At 36.7% G+C, this 23,457-nt stretch overlaps 1 protein-coding gene across 1 annotated transcript; it reads right to left on the bottom strand.

The window, feature by feature from the left end:
- Positions 1-21,739, bottom strand: LOC103432767 (transcription initiation factor TFIID subunit 1). Its single transcript, XM_008370971.4, has 24 exons — positions 21,491-21,739; positions 20,754-20,951; positions 20,408-20,526; positions 17,611-17,668; positions 16,912-17,018; positions 16,664-16,726; positions 16,478-16,523; positions 15,367-15,618; positions 15,124-15,215; positions 13,837-13,984; positions 12,457-13,561; positions 11,623-11,825; positions 11,249-11,486; positions 10,627-10,963; positions 8,615-8,824; positions 8,393-8,485; positions 5,414-5,614; positions 5,034-5,240; positions 4,352-4,841; positions 3,853-4,037; positions 3,578-3,694; positions 2,849-2,908; positions 1,630-2,766; positions 1-660 (listed from the first exon to the last, which is right to left on the bottom strand). The coding sequence occupies exons 4-24, from the start codon at positions 17,654-17,656 to the stop codon at positions 298-300; spliced, it is 5,700 nt and encodes a 1,899-aa protein (XP_008369193.3). The 5' UTR covers positions 17,657-17,668; positions 20,408-20,526; positions 20,754-20,951; positions 21,491-21,739; the 3' UTR covers positions 1-297.
- Positions 21,740-23,457: the final 1,718 nt, after the last annotated feature.

The following is a 23,457-nucleotide window of genomic DNA, read 5'->3' as shown; positions in this document are numbered from 1 at the left end:
TTTCAAAGGAAGTAGTGATACGTCATTGTAAATTTTAAGCATTGCACTGTACAACTAATACAATTTCGCAACCAAATGCTACTGAACAACATAAACACAGATTTCAACCGGCAATCACAATTTTACCGTGCACTCGGAGGGCGACTGTTTCTTTCTTCGATCCCTCCTGACGTGAGACGAACTCAAAGCCGTCACTTGATCCCCATTCCCCAACACCTAAAAAAAATGCTCCAGCAAAACTGGGGCATTTTTTCTCAGAAAATAAAGAAATGACCGATAAAATTAGAATCAATTTATCTAGATATCTACATATTCAATGCCCGCTTCGGCTTCAGTCAAGCTTTCGTCGTTCTCAACCAACATATAGTCACAAAGCTCTAAGAGCTGATCTGCAAGGGGAGGTATGCCTGGGTTGCGTCCATCGTTATATCTGTGGGCATTATAAGTAATCTGCCACACGTCGTGCCTGAATTGCTCCCTGCTCTTGTACTCCATTTTCCTCACCTTCTCCTTGATTGTAGACAGATCCATGGGGCGCTCTATGATGTCCAAGTAATCAGGAGCTTCCTTTTTGGATACAGGTTTTAGAAAAAGATATGATACTTCAATTCGATCTTTGAGGGTTTCTACAATACGCTCTAAGATGTTTGCCAGACCAACCTGTATAAAAAGTTAAGAACAAAATTACAACGGTTTGTACTAAAACAATTTCTAAATGTCACTGGTATGTAGACCGGCTAAGATAAAATAAAATTATAAAAAAAGGTGGTTTTATTGACACTCAGCACTCCACAATTTGTTAAATACACCCCTTGAAATTTTAATGTTGAATGACTTGTATGCCCCAACATGAAATGACTCTTTTGTCAAGGATTGGCTTGGCTTAGGTAACCACTAGATTCAATGAATGTTGAATAAAAAAATTGACGTCACTTGCATACTTCGTCCAAGTGAAGGTAGACGATGGAGAAGTCGTAAAGAAAACTTGTCCCTCTCAATCCAAACATTTTTGTGGGAATTATGAGGGGTCCATCTTCCACCTTCACTTGGACAAAATATGCAAGTTGGCATTCATATTTTTATTTAACTTTATCCGAATCTAGTGAATTATCCAAATGAAGCCAATCCCAAACAACAAACGAGGCCTAAAAATGTTATACAAAACAATTTTGTTTTCTGAATACTCCCACTTTTAGAAAAATTATTATGTTTTCTGAATACACCCCCCTTTACAAAATTATTTTGTTTCTAAATACACCCCATGTCCAATGTGAGATAACCTTGCACCCCAAAATCCTTTTTCTTCAAGGTCTCAAACCTACCTCCATTGCAGAACAAAGAGAATCCTAACCAGCAAAGGCACAAATAATCACGCGATCTAAAAATACTACACCAACTCAATTTAAAAGTTGGTGTAAAAGCTGAACCTACTGGAAAAGGATTCTAATTCTAAAAGAAAAAACAGTTGCAATTTATAGCTGGTGGACTGAGATTACTTATCTATTACTAAATTTCATCCAAGTGCAGGCAGAGTAGAATGAGTGCACAACCAGTGGTAATATGGGTGCTGTGTGCGAGGGAAAAATTTAATGAATTATAAGTACTTGAATGTAAGCATGAACATATTACCTCGCCCCCTCTACGGCGCTTTGTTGCTGGGGTAGATTCTCCACCATGCCTTCCCAATTCAACGACTGGCCTCCTTTTTGCACCCCGATCTCTTTCTGGCATCCTTTTGTCTAATCTTCGTGCACGTGAGTCCTCTAAATAATCATCTCTTATCTCAGACCTTTTCTTCTTCATTTTGTTCTTTGCTTTCTGGCGTTCTTCTTCCTCCCTCTCTTGTCTGATTAATGCTTCATATCTTCTAAGCTCTGCTATTCTTTCTCGCTCCTCTATCATCCTCATTTCCTCTTCATAAAGCCTCCTGGCCCTCTCTTCTCTCAATCTGTCTTCATTTATCCGTTTCTCTTGCTCCTCTCGTAATCTCCTTTCATCTCTAGCTTTCTTGTTTGCTGCTTCCTTAGCCAAATACACGTTCTCCTGCTTCCTGTGCTTTTCAGAACTTGTCAATTCAACAATTCTTTTAGTTTTCCTGTGTTCAACAGGAGTTCCCCCATCCTGACTGATCTGATCTATATCAATAATTTCTTTTGGACGTTTAATTATAATTTTCTTGTGATGTTGCTCTCTCTTTGCCTCCATTGACGACCGTTTAGCAACTGAGAGCTTTTGAGATTCCCCCTGGTCTCTATCAGTATTTGCTGGTGGCCGTATAACAATAGTTTGCTTTTGTGATTCGACATAACCCCTATCTGTATCTGTCAGAGGTCGCATCACAATAGGGGGCTTCTGAGGTTCAACAGGTACATTTTCAGGTTTCATCTTGTTCGAAATTATTATTTTGTGCACCTTCATAGTGGGCTTCCCATTTTCGGGATCAGATGTGACCCGCTCAGAACTCTCTGTCTCTCCAAGAGGCTGTTTATCAGGAAGCTTTTCAGTTGACCCACATTTGAATTTCAATGGAAGAACCTTTGTGCTCAGCCCAAGGTTTTCAACCTCCGAAGCTTCAACCACGGCAATTTTAGTTGCACTTTTAGGTACCAGCTTCTTTGTAGTAGTTTTCTGTTGAGACTGACTAGATGAATTCAGAGCCGTTGTCTTTCCAGATGATTTATCAGGGTCCGGAGTATCATTCTGTGTTTCCTGATCTTCTCCATATCCGTACTTGGGGCAGTGCTTGTTTGTCCTCATGTGTCCAAGCTGGCCATCGAAAAGGTGAGCAATCAGTATTTGATTTGGAGTCGCATTATTTAGCAGAATATTACCCAAACTCTACACTAACCTGACCACATGCTCCACAGATAAATTTCTCTCGTGCTGATTTCTTCTCCTTAAAAGTACTCTGAATCCAAAGAGGAAGTCAAAATTATTAGCACATACTCATGTTAAAGGCTAAAGTAGGACACATAAGAACAACAGTATAACACATTATCGCCTCCCAAAGTCACAGCCAGATTGAGTCTTGTATTGGTATAGAATAGAAGAAAATCTACAACTGCATATCAAAGTATGGGTTACAAACAAAAGCGAACAAGGTTTTTTAAACGTCTGACAATCAGACCTTCATAGTGCAGGAAGTTTACTTGTAAACGTAAATTAAAACATAAATCAGGGAAATGTATGTGTAAAAAGAAAGTTATGGCCAAATAAGTTTAAAAAAAAAAAAACTAAATACAGAAGTCGGTAACAGCTTAAGTAATATAGAAGATTAGAAATACAAAGAAAAAGGAATAAGCTCAAAACACGAAGGTCGTCGTAAAAGGTCGTACCCAGTGCACAAGGCTCCCGCTTTAAGCAGGGTCTGGGAGAGGGAGCCTTGTGCACTGGGTACGACCTTTTACGACGACCTTCGTGTTTTGAGCTTATTCCTTTTTCTTTGTATTTCTAATCTTCTATATTACTTAAGCTGTTACCGACTTCTGTATTTAGTTTTTTTTTTTTTAAACTTATTTGGCCATAACTTTCTTTTTACACATACACGAAGCAAGAAAAAAAATGTTAGAACACTTGCCTTGACACCGTCTCCTGATATTTTCAGTTTCTTGTTCATCAGACCCGTATGTGTAGTATCATTCTTTTTCATTCCTTTTAGTTTTCCAGTCTTGTTTCTTTTAAGAAAATTTTCCACCTGCAACGAAAACATAGAACATCACACACAGTTCAAGCAACATACATTGAGAATGAATATCTTCATGATCGGACATGACCTACATGTTGAAACAAGAGTGGAATTAAAAGAGAAAATAAATAAAGAATAAATATGACGAAAAGGTGAATCATTCTTACCACTTTCGCATCTCCGACTGAATTATCTTTTGGAGTATAGAATCCATCAGGTTGTACAGCAGCAATTATTTTTTTCCCCCTATCTGCATTTTCTACGATATAACTTGTTCGCAAGCCAGGAGCCAGCCCAACTTCCTCCCCCAAAACTCTTGTTTTCTTCTTCTTTTTCCTCTCAGTTTCATCATCTGTGTACAAGCTGTCATGGTCAACCATATATCACAAGTAGCAGCACCACAATGACATCCAGCAGATAGAACTCAATATCATACGACCATTAGAAATTCCAAGAACCCCATTCACCAGAAAAAAAGTGGTTGCCCAAATATTTAGAAGCACAAAAATTCCCACTTATGTACTGTGGTTTTGTTGCAAGTTGCAACTACTTTTTTTTTTTCCATTGTCCATTCTACACAACCTATACTGGGATAAGGAAATCTTCTAATTTAGTATTTTCTTCATATCACAAATGTAACTAGTTAATAAATAAAAATATCCTTACCATCCATGAGCAACCTGCATAACTCAGCTGCTTCAGCTGCTTCATCTTCAATTTCCTCTTCTGCCTGAGCCAAGGAAGGGCGCCTTCTCATTTTAAGCCCTTTAACACCATCTGATTTATCATGATTGGATTCATGAACACCACCTAGCCCTTCTTCACATTCTTCTGCATCAAGCAGATTTTCTAAATCCCCAGCAAAGGAATCTAGATCACTATTATTTCCTTCAGAGTCACTCTCATTTTCTTCCCCATCTATAGCTGAAAGACTCTGCACTTGCCGATCCCAAATTTCTTGGCACTTCTCCCGGTTCTGCTGCTGCAGCTGAAGGAAGGACATACGCTGGCCACGTGCATATTTACTGATAGTGTTTGCATCAACTTTAACCCCAGATGCAGCTTGCTCACTTGAAAGCTTGCGTATCATTGCAATACGATGCCATCTAGTCTGCCTTGCAATCAGCTCATCAGAAACGCCAAATTTAAGAAGAACCTGGGAATTAGAACACAATCCAAGATGCAAGACAACAAAAACAAATAAAGTTAGATTACACACAAAATTTTCAGAAGGGAACGGTGATGCATAAATATCCTATTCTACAAAAGAAGATAAATTTATGTTGAGAGGCCATAGACAAACACTCTAACAAAAGAACAATAAAAAATTAGAACAGATTTAATGCACCTCTCGTGCAGCCTCCATGCTTAATCTGCGTAGATCAGCATCTGTTCCAGTAACAGTGGAACCTCCTCGACCAGCAGCAGATTTTTTCTTCACGACTGCACTTGACATTGATGGTTTTGGAGCAGCACGAACATAACTGAAACCTAGGCCCCGGCCAGATGGATCACCAACACCAGATATTTCCAAACGCTCAATATTTTCTTTTCCCTTTGAAAGGAACAAAGAAACTCATGTAAATAAATATATAAATAGAAAGAAAGGTACTGATGGTTTTCAGTAATTCCCAATTGAATACTAGAACAGAAAGAGCATATGATGCAAAACAAATAAAACAGAAAATGATGAAAATCAACTATCATAAAATCAAAGAGATAGGTTACCTGTGTACAGGTTACAAAGTTGCTACTCAAGTTCCATGGAGTGATCTGCAGTTCTCTTTCAATGTGAGATGCAGCAGCCAGAGTAATTGCTTCATCAGGGAGACGACTCATTGCAGAAGATATGGCAGACGGATGTGTTTCAGTAATTCCCAAATGTTTGAGCCGGTAAAGACCAGCTTGCATGCTTTCATAGGCACACACCTAAACTCAAAAGTAAAAACAACAAAGTGACATGAGCTACATATCTATTTGGTAATAAAACCATTTAACACACTGAGTTCATACATCAAACCAATAGCTTATTGCAAACTTGAAATACAAAGGACAGATATATGAGTTGTTTCCCTTATCTATCTTTGACAACAGCCATCAGGATAGAAATTATGGTGCATCCATTTATCTAATATTCAGAGGATTCAAACAAAAGATTTACGAGATAAAAGAAAAAACATTGTTACATATCAATCACAACACTGAACACTATTATGCGCATATGTAGCTACACAATAAACTTTTAGTGACTCTAAACATTGATATTATCATCATCATCAACAAAATCTTTTGTGGGGAAAAAGTAGAGGAAAATGGAGCATGCAGTCCAAGACTCTATAACAAACTTCAGGCAAAAAATACGAGCTTATGGGGGGAGAGAGAGAGAAGGAGGGGAGAGAGAGAGAGAGGAGAGAGAGTAAAGAAGAAATGTAAAAAAATTGTAAATACACTCTCCAAATAGAGCAGAAAGAAGCCTATTTAAACAGAATAACAAAATATGGCTGTGACCCTTCCAACAGAAAAAGGAGAAGAGTTTCCAAACATGAATGCATCTTGAAGAATATGCAATCGTGGAATTATGGGGATCTATCAAGTCAAGTGCCAGAATCATTTTAATTTTTTTAATGTGGCCTATTAAAATAAAAAAAAACCTTGGTTGACGAGGTAGAAATGGCACTGGCCCTTATACACTAATAAATTTGAGTCATAATTTTGGGTAACAATATTTCTTTAACAGATATGAAATCAGAACAACTACAGTTTTAGGGAGCTGATTTTCACACCCATCTTTTTTTTTCTGGCCATGGGATTGAATAAATCAAACAGAAGCAATGGACGGGTTAAATAGGGGTATGTAGGAGGAGAAAAAGGGTGTGTTTTATTGTCCTTTAAAAAAAACGAGAGTTCTTTCTATTTTATTTAAGAGTAACAAAAACTTTCATTAAAGACAAAAGTACAATCATGTGAACAAGAAGTCCACCGGTACAAACAAGATATTACCGTACCAGCGTTGGGCTAAGGTCAGCTAAACTCCAAACAAATAAAATGAGAAAGGAAGACTTAAACTCTGATGCATTAGATGCATACAAGGAAGCCAAAGCATATCTACATGTAGGTGGTTTTATTGCCACCCCCAATCTACTGATGGCAATCGCTAAATTTTACATATGAAAAATACATGTTCTCAACATGAAATGACTACTGAGGCCATTATAAGGCACCGTATTCAGTAGCAACAAACCCAAAAGTATGTAAAGGTTCAGTGGCCAGCAACCAAAAACCCAAAAATATGTGTTTGCTGTCCACTAAATACTAGAAGTTCATCATAACAATCAACCGAAAACTATGAAACTGTTCAGTAGCAAGAAACCGAAAATCCTCTTCAATTTATTTCTGCTGAATACTGGAAGTCCATCATGAGTCCCAGTATTTGGTCGCAAATAACCAAAAACTCTGCAAATTTTCAGTAGTTCCCGAAAAAATTCCTCCCCATTTTTGGTACTTTTCTAATGAACACAAGCTCAATAGTAAGTATCACTGTTGCCATAGACATTGCAATTTCCAGCAACAATGAGATCTTCAGTGTTTTCGTCATTCAAGATGAGAATTTAAGGGTTCTGGGAGGAGTTCACAAGTTAAGGCAATTGATGTGTTGGGTGGTGTAATCTATTTTTCAACAATTGGTGGATAACTACTAAGGGCATTTTGGTTAAGTTGGGTGGGTGATTTTAGTTAATACGTTAATTTAAAAGTATGTGGCGGGTATTTTCAGCACGGGATGTGACTTCAACAGATTGGGGGTGGCAATAAAACCACCCTATTTACATTTAGATAAGATTTTGGTGAAGAATGATCAGAAGTTCAAAACCAACAGCTTAAGGATAATACAAATATTGTTGAGAATATCGCAGTTAAGAATGGGAAAAACAAAATGACTTCAGAAATCAAAAAACAAATAACCAAGATAAATAACACCAAGAATTTACATGGTTTGGCAATACGTGCCTACGTCCATGGGACAGCAACAACAATATTTCACTATATCAATAATGAGTACAACCAATAATCTTGCCAAATCTCTAGAACTATGACTTGACGAAAAACCTGAAAGAACAAGAACAAGAAATACACTCTCTTTTCTTCTCTCTCACACACACTTTACAATATTCTCTCACTCTAATCCCTTGAGTGGTATACAATTTATTGTTTTGCTCCCTTAAATTCAAAACTAGTACAACAGCCCCTTTATATAGACATAATAAAGGTCTTCTTCAATAAGGATTATTAATCCTAATTGGAATCTAGTTATGAATCCTACTCCCATTGAGAAACTAACTCCAATTGGGAAAATAACTCCAATTGGGAAAACAATTTAATCCTCTAAGACTATAATTCCTTATAGACTTATGACAACTTATCATGGGCTGGAAAAACCTAACAAATATTAGGGGTCAACAAGAACATATTTAGGATTACCATTCAAGCGTAGAAGAAAACTTGATAGAAGGCTACTAGCAGGGCAATTAACAGGTCAAGAAACTGATAATTTGACCCCAGGACAAGGTCAGATAATGGAATACTCTTATCACATAACTTTGAAATAATTGAAATCAGTTTTTATATGTATTTTCCCCATCAAAAATCAACATTTAGCAAGTAACTCACTTGGCAAAAACATAAAAGAAAACGATCTAAAGTGTAACTCACCTCTTCTGGTTTCACCAAATTCCTTAATTCATCCTCCGACAAAATCCGGAAGTTGCGTTTCTTAACCCACATACATTGTCCATTTGATGCTCTCTGGAAATGTGTTGTATATCCATTTATAATGTTCAGTTGAGTGAGGAAAATGGTAAAAACAAATAAAATAAAAATAATGAATCAAAAGAGAACATGTGGCATGAAAGAACTGAGCAAAATGAAAATCACCTGGAAATTTGCATGTTCCTTCAGCTTCTTCCGAAGAAAGGGTTCAGATAGATAAGGAAATTGTGAAGGTAACTCATCTGCGCGGATACAAGGAAGTAAATGGCGCTTTTCGGCAGCACGGAACTCTCGGCAGATGTAGACAAGAAGCCTATTGATCATATAATTTTGAAGATTCTTAGTTCCAGGAGACATTACATCCATGAGTGGTTCCTGCAAACAATGAATGCAGAGAGTTCAATTTTAAAGATATTTTGCTCTCGAAAGATTGTCTTGTATCACATATAGATATACTGATATTGTTATTGGCTGGCAGTGCACAATTAGACACAAATAAAATAATACTCGGACCATGCAATTATGATGAGGAAATTTTATTTTTTATATTTTGAAACAAAACCAATTTTACTAATCTCCTGGAGAAATTAGAAAACTGAGGACAAGGAGTCCATGTCAAATAAAAAACACAGCTCTACATTATAAAGACTTATGAACCAAATGAATACTAGAATAGAAAGCAACTGACGTAAAAGTAGCCTTCCTAGATAAAATAATAGAAGAAAACAATAAATCCATAAGTTTAACTAATAAGTAAGTTCAACTATTAAGGACCTATTGCCATTCACAGTTTCTCCACCCGACCCTTCTGTAGTTTTATCACTATCACTATATAGTATATATGTATATTTTATCGCAAGGAAACAAGATATTGAATTTTAAAGAAAATATGTACAAAAAGTGGATAAGGAATACAGAGCGAAATGCAAAAGATTAAACTTCAATTTGATTGTCGATCAGAGATGAGCGTTCTCATTGGCAGAGAGTCGAGTTCGTTAGTGAGGTCACGGAAGTGAGAGTTTTAGAGATCTGGTCCGTTGTATTGTGGTGGTACTCGTCTGAACCCGTCGTATTGGGGAAGGTCGAGAAAGTTGACGGAGTTAAAGAGAGGGAGTTCCAGAGTGTGCACTTTGGTCGGAAATTAACCACCCCTTCCCAAAGACAACCTATTGTGAGCCCACTCCCCACAATATTTATTTCAGTTTTTTTATTTTAATTTTAATGTTCCATTCAGCTTTAAGATTGTAGGATGAATTTCAAAATTTAACAGAAAACTGGACAGGGTTAACGGAAAAGAGTCTGTTTGACACCACAATCACACCCCATTACAAAAATTCCGGAGCAAAAATGAAACATGAGGAATAGTTCAGGGACCATATATGCAACTAACATAGAAAAAATATTAGAAAACATGAGTGGAATTAAATATAAAAATGGCACCACACCAATCATAACATAAAGCCTGAAAATAAATATCCCTGCACTCTGCATATAGCAGCATCCAAAGGGAAGGACAAAAGCAAACTTTATCCCTCACTCCCTTAAATTATCTTTAATTCCGCTCCATCAACACCACCCAAAAAATTGACATCACAGTACATCTCCCCAACACTACCTAAAAAAACTTCACCAATTCACCCGGCCTCCCTGGAAAAACTTCACCATAAGGACATGTAATGGGAGCAACAAAACATTTCAGTAGCATTTTGCACATCCGGTACTAATGGGAAAAAAGGCTCCAATATCGCCATCTACTATGAAAAAAATCAAACCAAGCTAACTTTATAATTCGTCTACAACAATACCCCTCCCTGAAAAACTTCACCACAACGACATGTAATGAGGGCAACAAAGCATTTAGGTCATCCAAAGTTTCAGTACCATTTCTCACATCCAATGCCAATGAGAAAGAGGCTCCAATATAGCTGTCTACTCTAAACAAAATCAGATCAAGCTAACATTATAATTCGTTTACCACAACACCTCAGATTCACATGTCATCCAATTGGTTTGCATAACATCATACCCCATCGAAAAGCAAGATCAAGCAAGGGATTAAAATCCATCACCAATAAATCACCAACAGGAGAGTGAAGGGAAAAAACAATTCGGAAAACCCAAGAGGAAAAATAAAAATATTCAAGGGTTAAGCAATGAAGAGTTTCGCTAGAACAAACCTGTTGCCCAACAACATTTAGGCGGTCAATACGTCTAATTGAAAGCTTCCCCTTTGCAGAACGAACTAACAAATAATCAGTTGAGGGCACCTTATGAGAAAATACAGGTGCTCTATACATATTTGTTTCAAGAGATGACTGACTACAACCAGCTTTTGTATCTCCAAGAAAAGGTGATTTATCAGCTGGATTTAGTGAAATGACATGTCCCAAACTGTTGTTATCATTGCGTAACAAAGAAGCAGTTTGATCATCTGGGGCTGATTTTTGGTAATAAGTACATAATCTTGCACCCATACCAGCATTGCTCAAAAGTAAAGGTCTTTCTTCACAGTACCTGAAAAGATAATAAAAACAAGGGTTTAGGCACACCTTCATATTTGTACAGTTGAAAAAAGTTCATGCAAGGCAAAAGAACAACTTGCATGTTCACGAAATTTATATTGTATTTATGGTAGTAATGAAGTTTTGTTACCAAAGAAATGAAAAATGAAAACTAACATGACACTCTTCTATATGCAAGATGTAATTTTGAACAAATTAAGATGCAAGCAAACCATCTCGTACTGGAAATGAGGCAACCACATAAAAGATTGAAAACAGGTATTTCAAGGCTGCTTACTCCATTAGGAAGACATGACCATCTTTCACAGAAAGATCAGATTTCTTCTTAAATGCTCCAGGAGGCCGCAAAGATTTATTTTCACCAGGAATCTTTTGTGCTCTTGGCAACAAATATATTTTTGTGCGAACAAGATGAAGCAAAGAATTTGGTTGAACATTCTGGACAGTAAGAGATTTATCATCTTCAAGTTCCTTCCCTAAATAGAACATCTTCACTGTTTCGGATGGCTTAAAATCTACAAAATAAATAGGACTGAGTAAACTATATGACTTGTATACAAATTTCAATGCAGTAGATTCTTCATAAGATCTTCATCAATTATTAAACTTCAATATACATAGAACAAACACAGACAAAAAAGAAGTGACAACCTAACTTCTTTGAAGCTTTTGCTTTAACAGAAGATATTGTTTCCTCAGCATCCACATGAAGCTTACTTCCTTTGCCACCCAAGCTTTTAACTATAATTTTCATTGGTCCTTGCGTGGGGAGCTTTCCTCGTTCTTTTACAGCCACTTCATTGTCATGAGGATACCATAAAGATTTTGGTCGGTGAAAATTTGCCACATCCTTACTGAAAAATATATGTATATATAATTAAATTAAGAAAGGCAGCATAGCATGTAAGAGCAGGAGTCGGATGGAATACAATATTTAAGTACAAATTTAACAAATAAAAATCAACATGAAACCCATAGGATATCTATCAGGTACAAGTACAAGAAAGCTTATTCATTATTATAACCAGTTCCATTTGTGTGCTTCCCCAAATAAAAATGATTAGAATCCAGCATGCCCATTGTAAGATAACCTTTAGATGGACATATTTTCTGAAAGCGATAACCAGAACTACCTAAAGTCAATCATCAATTCAAAATCTCAAAGAACTTGCAAGACCTACTCTGTTTTTATACAACTAAAAGTAATTACAGATTAGCTGTAATTTATATTTCTTTGTGAAGGAACATGGCTTATACAGGACTGCCAATATATCTACCCATATGGATATTTTCATGCTTGCTTATGAGCGACCTGGTATAGCTAACAGCAACTTGTGCAGAGAAGCCCCATTTACAAACAGAGTTGGGCCAAATGACTGTAAACCATGCCTACTGAAAATCAAGAATACAACAATTTAACAAGACAAAAAAGCATGGAGCGATACTAAACAAAAAAGAATAAGTATTATAAAGAATACATCTTACTTGCTTAACCTCAGTTTCATTGTCTGTAACATCAGTGCAGGTTGTGAATGATAAATCTTTATGCCCTGAGCTGTGCGTTTTTTAGAATTTGATTTCAGTTGCTGAGAAGTTTTCCTATTTGAATAGTGTTTATCATTAGAAACATATCGCCACCCAGATTGACCTCCATGACCTGGAAACTCAAAAGAATCCCCATTACTTGACTTTATTGGGCGAGTCACAATCATGGCCCCGGAATGAAGCCTGAGATGTTCACTTTCCTTGTTATCCAAAATCTCAAAAAGCATTTGCTCATCTTGAAGATCAAGGATAAGCTTTGACTTCCCAGTAGGCATATCTGGGTCCCATATTATCTGGTCTAACCAAGATCCTTCCAGCATGTCTCTGTTCTGTGAAGTGAGTTTGCTAAATTGCCTCACAGCGTCACTCTGATGAAGCTTCTTACTGACACTCTCCATTGCACCATCAGCATGGTCATCCACTTCAAATCTAGATTCTAGCCTTAAAAGTTGGGGATGGCGTCTGCTTTCCGAGAAAGGAAGAGATGAAAATTCTGATGAATTTCTTGAGCCAAAAGGCTCCAATAGACATGAGCTACGCAGCATAACAGCGTGATCCTTCTCATCAGGTTCTTTTTGGGGCTTTAACTGAATATTTTGTGTCCCACTATAAGGTTCTGTTTCACTATTAAATGAAGCTTCGTCAGGTCCCGAAATTTCACAACTCTCAACAGAATTGTCACTTGCTATAGGAGAATTTCCCCAAACAATTCCCTCTTCCCAGTCTTGTTGATCAAGAGGATAAAATTTTGAACACAAAGGTGATTGCCTTTCCACAGAAATGTCAACTATTTGATTCTCTTTCATTCGTTCCGCAATGAGACAAGAGTCCTTTATTGCCCTGTCATCCAGCAGATCCACTGAATTTGCCCCTTTTAGAACACGAAACTTTGCGAAGTCCGAGTCTTCATCATAGAGTGCTGAAAAAATGTCATGTTTGAGTGCATCTGCCTGTTTCAAAGATTGAAATCCTTGACCAGATCCTTTTAAGAATGACTCTTCATCCTCTTCAACAATCTCAGAAACATCCATGGATTTGTACCTATCTGAAAGGATTGCAGTTGTGAAAAAAAAATACTAAAGATATCTTGATAAAGCAAAATATAAAATAACTAAAACGTTTTTTTTCAAAACAAAACTACAAGGCCTACATGATAGGAAGATAACCTTAATTGCCACCAAAATTTTAACCAAAAAAGAAAAGAAGTACACATATTTCCTAGAATATGCTTTGAGATAGTAGTTTGCCGCCATAAAGATAAGTAACTTCTGCCTAGCAAAATTACGTTATTAAGGATGATTACATATATAAGCCCCATACCTTTAGGAACAGAGTACCTATGATCTCTTTTCTCCGCCTTCTTCAACGGCACATGAATACCAAAGATTTCCGAGAACCGTAATATCACCTTTCCATCTTCTATGCATAGAACTGGCAGCGGTGTGGCACTTTTATCTGTAAGCACTTCCTGTAATATCCGAGAGAGATGTAAACATCAATGAGGACTAATAGAAACATGATAAGCACTGTTAATATACAATTAAGTTGAAGAGTGGGAAAAAAAAAAAGACATGTTCCCATGACAAAGAAAACACCTGCATTCACAAATTAGCTCCCCCCCCCCCCAACAACATTTGTTATAGCGTCTCAAACAAATTAGAGAAAATATACCCATATCGCCCATATCACATAATGTAGTAGTATAATGTAGTTCGTATTGCTTGGCATCCTACCAATGAACGAAAACTATGTCGTAATATCCCCGATCATGCCCCAACTTGCCAGAACAGATGATTTTCTCAATACAAAACAGAATTAAAATATACCGGGACAGAACATTCAAGCTCCAACGCAACATCAGTGACATAAAAAGGCACAGGCACTGGCACTAGGGGTGGCCATTTTCGTGGGTCTACCAACCAACCCACCCTTGGCAAAAACTCTCTCACAGGATCCCAAGAGCGTGTTTCCACCTAGAGAAAACCCCGAAAATTCATTGGCCAATATCCCACCACACATGCAAACCTACTACCAAGAGACTGCAGCTTGGCTCTTTTGGAAATTAATTTCTGCCATGATGCTTTCTAGTATTCACTTAGCCCAGAATGAGCACAAAAGATCTATCCTACATAATGTTAAGAAGACTCTACATCTACACAACATACGCCAGGAGTTCAGGACCAAGTGGGAAAACCTATTTTCTAAGATAATAATATAACTTCAACACCATGGGGAGCTGCAACAAGTGAAAGGAACCAATGCTATAAATCAGAGTGGCTAGGATGTGCTGTTAGATTTAAGATTTGCAAAGTGAAACTCCTGTGATCACCTTCAATTTTTTTTATTTCACTGCTTGAACCATTTAAGGTTTATACTGTAGTCCACCACTCTTTTTCATGCCTTACTAGAATTTAAACCATGTTTTGGTTTTATAATTACTGTCAAATATAATCTATCCATTTGATCAGCTTTAAACAAGCACCTAATACAAGAAAAGAAGCCTTACATGAATGAAGATAATCCTTTCTGTATATCTTAACATGTCAATTTAAATATTATCCAAAAGCCAGAAACAATATGGATTTTTTTCTACTCTCAAAATCTGACCTGAAACTCTTCTGCACGAGCAGCCAAATTTCCAGAGTCCAGACCCCCAATTTGACAATCATCCTCAGAATATTTTTCTCCAGTAGAAACCCCTGCAAGACAATCTATTGAATTATACAACTGCATCAACTTGTATCTTATCCATCACTAATATCTAGGTACACACTGACGAATGCACCATGAAAAAGTTGGCAAAAAACAAAAACCTTATTCAAATGAAAAAAAAAAAAAAAAAAAAAAAACCTGGTAAAGAGATAGTTTGAACTTCTATGTTGCTTTCAACCACCTCATGTTCCTGTCCAATTTCTTCATCATAATCTTCATCATCAAACATAGAATTTGTGGGCTCCAAAGTAGCAAATGAACCTTGAGCAGAAAAATATTCCTTTCTTGGCAACAAATGGTCCTCCTCAGTAGCAGCTTGAATCTCTGGTCCCTCAAAATCCTCATCAATATCAAAATAATTAACTGCATTTTCTGCCTTCTCTTCATAATCTGACACAAGAGAGCAAAATGAGAGCTTACTCAGAACATCAGAATGACAACATTGAATTTCTTTCCTATTCCCACATTGTTATGATACAACTATTCCCGAGTTGTTATGAGACAAACAGACTAGCTACGGTCGAATAAAAAGCAGAGAATATAAGAACCACCCTAACTTCATCCAGTGCAGAAGTTCAAATTGTACAATGTACAACCCTAAGGCACAGACAACACAAAAGTTATCTGAGGTTAAACATCTCAGCAACACAGTAGAAACAAACTTATCTAATTTGCAGCAACAATTTTTACTTTTATGACCATTTTCGCAAAATCCATCTGCTAGGAGACACAAGCGGCCTCTCAAAGTGGATATTAGGAGATGAAGGATATAAATTAGACAGCCGGAAATAAAATATTTCATTAGCATAAAAATAGGGAGTGGAAAGGGAGAGAGAAAGGAGTGAACTAATGGTTGTGATCATAAAGTGGCATCCAAACTCATCTGGGTGTTGCAAGATTGGAAGGAGAAAAAGTCAGATTTATCACATCCGAATTAAATTAAATTTATCACAAAACTACCCCAGTGTATTCACAAATGAATTGAGAGTGAGAAATCATAGTGCACTCACAAGTAAACTGTGAGAGAGTAATCATATTGCATCACAAATAAAATTAGGGGGAGTAGTCATAGTGCATTCACTAGATACCTATTGTTCTCAAAATGATCTTACTTGATAGCCAATAGAAGAAAATGTCATGCACAAATATAACTTAAAAATATGAACCGGGGGAGGGGGGTGGATGGTGAGTTAATAGCAAAACATCACAAAATTGCATAAGATCATTTTTCCAGGCTCACAACACTCACCTTCTTCAACAGCATCAGTTGATGTTTGTGGTGATTTTACTGACAGCTAAAAATAAAATAAAAAATTTTGTATCAGGGACTAGAAGTAAAAAAGAAGAGATTACAAGTCATGACAACCGGACCCAAAATAATATGGAAGACTACAATTAAGAGAAAGTTCAAAATGGATGGATAAGGAATCCATACATTTATGCCTGTTAATGATGGACCCAGCTTGTCAGCAAGTGCAGCAAGATGTTCCTTTGCATCCTGTGGGTTAGCAACAAAGATTACATTACTAAATTAGAACCCAAAACACTCAATAAGAAAGATGGAAACACCAATGAATATCCACATGATTGATTATGTTATAGCTAACAAATTTCATTGCTTGCTCAAAACCACAAAAGTATAAAATATAAAGGAGAGAGAGAAATTAAGGGGGGTAAACTTACCTCATCAAGGTAATCAGCATCAAGCCCACCAGAGTCATTGACATTGCCAAACATAAATCCAAGAAATCGACTACCCCTACCAACGTCCTCATATTCTTCCTCATCATCTATCATATCAACAATTTCAGAACACACTCAATCAGTATGCAAGACTATAAATAACAGTAAATGAGTACTGAAATACAAAGGTCAAAACAATTAAAGTTGAGTTTCTGGCTGAAGATGGTTAACGAGATGGGTATCACTTGGGTAATCCCAAAGGATTGTTCCTCTTTGGTAAACCTCGTGCTTTGACTTGGTAGGGTAAGAAGGCCAAGGTCATGTGGGGTTGAATGTTTCATGCGGTCATTTGCGTAAAGAGAAACAGAAGGATCTTTCAAGATTTTGCTGGAGTTGGTTTAGCAGAGCTCTGGGTAGGATTCTGTTTCTGGCTGCTCCTCTCTGGGCTTCATTTTACTAAGAATTCAGGGGAATCTTCTTAGGCTACACTTGAAGGCGGATATCCTCTACTGTCTTTTAGGCCTTCTCAGCTGTTCATACTGGCTGTATTCTTTGCTTTTGTGCGGGGGAATTTCACTCTTTTGGCCAACCTCTTTGTTAATTTTCTCCTCTCTTAATACAATTGTCTCTTTAACAAAGAGCAAACAACTCATTGAACTGCAAAACACATTTATGAATGAGATAAACATCCAACTGTACCTTCATCCCTTCCATCTTGGGAACCATCATATGAATCACCACCCATGTTGTAACAGCACTGCAATAACCATTAAGAAATTTCAGAAGACTGAAATGAGAATATAAATATAGCTGCTCAGCACATAACAAAGATCCAAATGAAGAATCTAATAATTAGATCCAGGGCAAGCCCTGATGTTCTTGGGCCATAGGCAAGGTAATTAATTGGGGACCTTAATACAAACAAAAAAGACAAAATAAACCTCTAATTATAAAAAATCTCATAAAATATATAACTCTCAGCACAACAAAATAGAAGTAGAAGTCATCAATGGAATAAGAACTAAGAATCAAAATTCCAAAACCAACAACACCAAGAAATAGAAGAAATCTCTCTAACAAATACTGGACAAATCTCATATACGGAATATAAGGAGAATCCATCAAAAAAATTAGAAACAACATAAATGTGCTAGGGCAAACAAAATAAGATCAAATCACAATAATAACCAGATAGAATTACAATCAATCAATCAGAAAGGAAAGAGGAAAGGAAAACTCAGAAGAATATTTGAATACCCAGTTGGGAAGAACTTGCCGCTTGTTTTACAAATAGATGCAGACAGGATAAACCTAAGTAGACAGCGTACTTTTGGCTTTCCCTATACCAGTACGAACAGTAGAGGATTCAAATGCAAATTTGGAGAAAGGGAGATTTTGCCTTTCATATGGGGGAGAAATATCCATATGGTGGTTCTCAAATTTTCATGAAGAAGCCAACGAAGGGGGAGCATGGGGAGAGAATCAGAGAGGCAGTGGAATAAGGAGAGGGAGATGGGAAGAAAGAGAGAGGAGAAGGAAACCCTAAGGGCCTGATTGGTATCCTACTCAAAAAACTTGAATTGTTCTTAAAACTAATTTTCAGGATCATCTCTTAGAAACAGTTTTTTTTAGGTTTCAAAAACTTGTTTGGCATTGAACTTAAAAACTACTTTTGAATCTAAAAATTTGAAAACTTGTTTGGTTTAACTCTTGAAAACAGTTTTTTTTCCCCAATTATGTATTTGTTTTAAGATATACAAAACATATCAAATTAAACCTTAAACATACTATTTTGATATCTATGTGCTAATACAACACATACATGCTCGATAATCAAATTAAACTTCAAGTCTTAGACAATAAATATTACATTAAAACATTCTAGAAAACCAATAAACTTTGAGACTAATTGTTATTGACGTAATCAAGCCACATTGATCCGGTTATATGGTCTCTAACATCATTCGTAACATTGTCGTCATTCAAATGCATAAGCTTATTCATAATCAATCCATATTGAACCGGTTATATGGTCTCTACCACATCAACATCATTGTCTTCAAATTGTTGAAACAAAGTATCATTCCTTGATTGCATTCTAATGAAATTGTGCACGGCATAACATGCAACGGGAATGCATCTTTACTTCCTATTTGGATAATTTGCATCAACTTATGAATGTTAATGCTGAAGTATAATATTAAAATTTATGCTAAAGTATAATGTTAATGTTAATGCCATTAGATAAAATAAGAGAATGGTAAAAAGAAAGCAGCAGCAAAGAAAGGGATTTGAGAAGGAAAAAGACCACACACAAAAGAAAAAAAGAGGACATGGAGGAGATGTTCATAATGATGAGCACCAGTAGTACTACTACCACTCCTAGCCCTGAAAATACCAGAAATATTGAAATCACCACCTCCACTTTCCCAAACTGGAAACTTTACGAAAACCCTTTTTATAATTATCGAAAACTCCATCAAACTCCACCCCTCCAACAACAAACGGATCTATAGTTTTCTGATTATAATAAATAGTTACATACTATTTGTAGGTAAGTAGATGCTATTTGTACCAGAGAATCCAATGTATCTAATGAAAAAAACAAGATATTCACAAAGGCTCCTATTGAAATTTGTCAAGTTCGGTTAGATGGGAAGTGCTTCTACCACTGCACTCATCCTGTCTTTCCAGCCTTTGAACATGATGAATCAAATGGAGAATCAAAGCAAATCAAGGGTTCCAAAAAACAGAAGGGTACATGAGAACACAAGTGAAAATCACTACCCTTGTTGAATTCCAAGGGTTAAAATCCAAATTGCACAATTTTTGACACCAAAATGAAAATGAGACTTCTCTTATTAAATCCAAACTGGAACCATCGCTAAAAAACACAACGTAATTCAAACACCAAGTCTATCATTAAAGCATTCACAGAGAAAATATGAAAATTTCATTTTTGAACTCAAACATTTGACGTTTTCGCTACTCCAAAGACCCATCCAATGAAACAAGTATATCACATAATATTACTTGCTACATACATGTAGCAAATGTCAGAAATCCATTATATGAAACAAGCAACCATATGAATTTTGTAACCAACCACATATTTACCGTGTCAACATAAAAAAAGGATATGAACCCATCAGCTAATTCGTGCCATCTATCGATTCAAGATAGCAAAAATCCAGCTTAAACAGATGATTTTCAAGCTCTTAGCCATCGAATAAACAAACCCCACTTCCAAAAACTCCTCAAAAGTTGAGTTTGATTGGAAAAAGGGATAGCAAATAATGACCATCAGACTAACAAAGAATGGATTTTTAATACACTTTTCATGTAAATTAATCACAACCAGATGGTGGTTCCCAATCCTTTTCTGCAACTAACTAGGTAAAACGCGAGTGATGAACAATCAAAGCATTAAAGCATGGTTTTTTTTTTCTTTTAATATATATATATATCAAAGAACAGAGAAGATGAGGAGGAGGACCTTGTTCGATAATCGGATTCTTGAGATCGTAAGGCTTGTCCAGAATGCTCTTCACCGAGAATGAAAACGACCGAGTCCGATTCAATGTCCTTGTGAACAAAAGCTTGTATTTGTTCTTCCTGGAACCGAAATTGATCAGTTTGGATTGCGATTTGCAATGCCACATTGTCGGTTAGGTTAATATATATATATATATATACACAAACAGTACATAAATGAATCACACCAATTAGACAGATAAACTCAATTTCTCACAACCCAACACATAAAACACATAAATCCAACTTTCTGATCATTTTCTCCATTCCGAGGGACCAAACAAAACAGTGAGAGAAAGACCCATTACCTTGATCGTTCCTGACAATGAAGAGAATGGCCCAGTCTCGTCCCCAATCAAGCACTCAGAGATTCGAAGCTTAAAGCTATTCGCGGGAACCTTCACCCTACTGGCCAGAATCTCTTGGTCGTTCGTGGTTGGTGAGGCAGAAGGCCTGTTCGTGGTCTGTGCGGCGCAGGTCACTCAGACGTCCATTGCGATCTGAATCTGTGAAGAAAAAAAAAATACTAAAACCTGACTTTTGTTGTTTTCAAATTATAATAGGCTGTTCTTAAATTAAAATTTGTTTTTGAGTTAAAACTTTGTACTCAAATTCAATACCAAACAGGCCCTAATTTTCTGCGAAGACAATAAGAACTACCATACAAGAACATTGGGCAGCTTGGGCAGCTCGGCTTTGATTCAGTGAGAATAACGGCGCAAATTAGACGAATTTCCATCAATCTACGGCTGAAATTTTACAACTATTTATTGACTCCAGTAAAAGAACCATGGAAACACCAAGTTTTAAGGGCAATTGAGAATTCGACAACACATTCCAAAACATCTAAAATCGTTTCTTGGTCCGAGAGCAGGTTTGGGATAGCATTTCCATATACAAATCTCCAGAAACAGTAATAGCAGGGAGAGGAAATTGCCAGAAAACACGAAAACACCGCCTTCAAATTGCTGAATTTCTACAACAAAATGGTATTTCTCTGGATATTTCAAATAAATAAACTAGGGCTTGATGAACAGATACAGACCTTAATTTGAAACCTGGTCTTCTTCCGAGCATTCGATTTCTTGAATTCCAGATACGGCAGCAAGCCCTAAATCCTCCACACTCTTTTCCTCAAAACCGGAGAGCAGCTTCGAAAATTCTCATTTCGGACACCATAAAAAGCAACGGGAGATGGAGATTGGATGTGGAGGCACGCGAATCAGAAGAACTGGGCAGAGGAAGCCTTTCGAGCTTCGATAGAGGGGACACAATTTTTCCTGTATTTTGCATTGCATTTGTTTTTAGAAGAAAAATGTATTTGAATTGTACGAAACAATACCCCATTAATTAAAGTCCACGTCATGCACAAGGCTAATTAAGTCATTCCACCTTTATTAACTCGCTTGACGAAAATCATTTTACGTAAACGTGGCATAACCCTGAATTGTAGTTTACGATAAATTTTTAATTGTGACGGGTAGGGCTGGCATTTTGAACCCGATTCGTTAACCCGATCCAACTCGACCCGTTAAAATTAGTATTTGGGTAAGTGCTTAACGGGTTGGGTTGTTAACGGGTCAACCTGTTAGTCACCCGTTAAGTAACGGGTCATTTTGGGTCAACCCGCGAAACCAGTTAGCACCCGTTAAGAAGGACTTTTGTGTAATTTTATAGTTGGACTTTTGTGTACTTCAATCCCCACAAATATATATATATATATATATAATGTTTGTAATATTGGGTAAAAGATGTGTAATTTGTATTGGAATGCAAAATGTTAATAAAAAAAACAAAAAACAAAAAACAAAAAAAATTGTTAACAGGTGAAAACGGGTGACTTATTAGGTTTAATAGGTTGGGTTCGGATGACCCGTTAGCTTAACGGGTTAGGTTCGGATGACCCATTAAATTAACGGGTCATGTTGAACCCGACCCAAACCCAATAAACCCGACATGTTTACAGGTCTAGTGACAAGAACACAAGTGGTACATCACGTGTTTTGATAGAAATTGTGGGAAATTTTATTTTTTTAAGTTATTAACTTTTTAGCACACATATCTCATCATTTATATAGTAACATGTGGTGTACCACCCTATGTACCGGTCACACTGAAAAATCTCTCATAGTTTACCTATCGGTATCTGTCTCTGATATTTTGGGATCTTGTACAAATTTTAAAAATAAATAAATAAAATCTTCATATTTAAAAACATATTTATTGTTTGTTTTGGGGAACAACATGTTTATTGTTTGGACAATATATTTATACAAAACTCAACAATTAATATTCGAACTTAAATATAATCAGTATCTCATTTTTACGAATTGAATATTGTCCAATTGTCATGAATCATGATTTAGGGTTCATCCATGAAAAGATAGATACAAAAATATGCTTGTATTTGTGAAATAAAGTAATACACAAGTTAATTTTTTATTACTAAAATAGAGTGAAGAAAGTCTAGAATGTTATCAGTATACTAAAGTCTCTATGAAGTCCTAAGGCGGATGTGGAAGTTGTGGCGATAAGTGGAGAGACAAATACACGTTTGGCTTTCTTGTTGTTGTCAAAATGTACGCATGACTTTATGGCAAGTAATACACAAGTTTTTTATATTGCTAGATAAAAGTGGAAAGTTAATATATTAAGTAGACCTGTAAACGGGTTAAGTTTATTGGGTTTGGGTCGAGTTAAACCTGACCCGTTAAGTTAACGGGTTAGGTTTATAAGGCCCTGTTTGGCACACCGTATAAGGTACTAGATAGTACTAATAATACGGAGTACGGTGTTTGGTGCCCGTTTGGATTAAATAGGCACCGGATTATATAATCTGGCCCAACCTAATTAGTACTGCTGATACCCGCTTGGTTATACTTTCCAAAAGGACGGTATTATTTAGTCGGGTAGAAGACACAGCCTCTCTCGCTCTCTCCGCCTCTCTTGCGTTGCTTGCTCTCTCATCTGAACCCATGTTCTCATCCTCCCTTCTGTTTCGCCCTCTTCCTT

Source organism: Malus domestica, chromosome 04 (assembly GCF_042453785.1).
Source record: "Malus domestica chromosome 04, GDT2T_hap1".
NCBI classification, from domain to species: Eukaryota; Viridiplantae; Streptophyta; class Magnoliopsida; order Rosales; family Rosaceae; genus Malus; species Malus domestica.
Note: the sequence above shows the minus strand (reverse complement) of the source record. Positions and strands in the feature narration are given on the sequence as shown.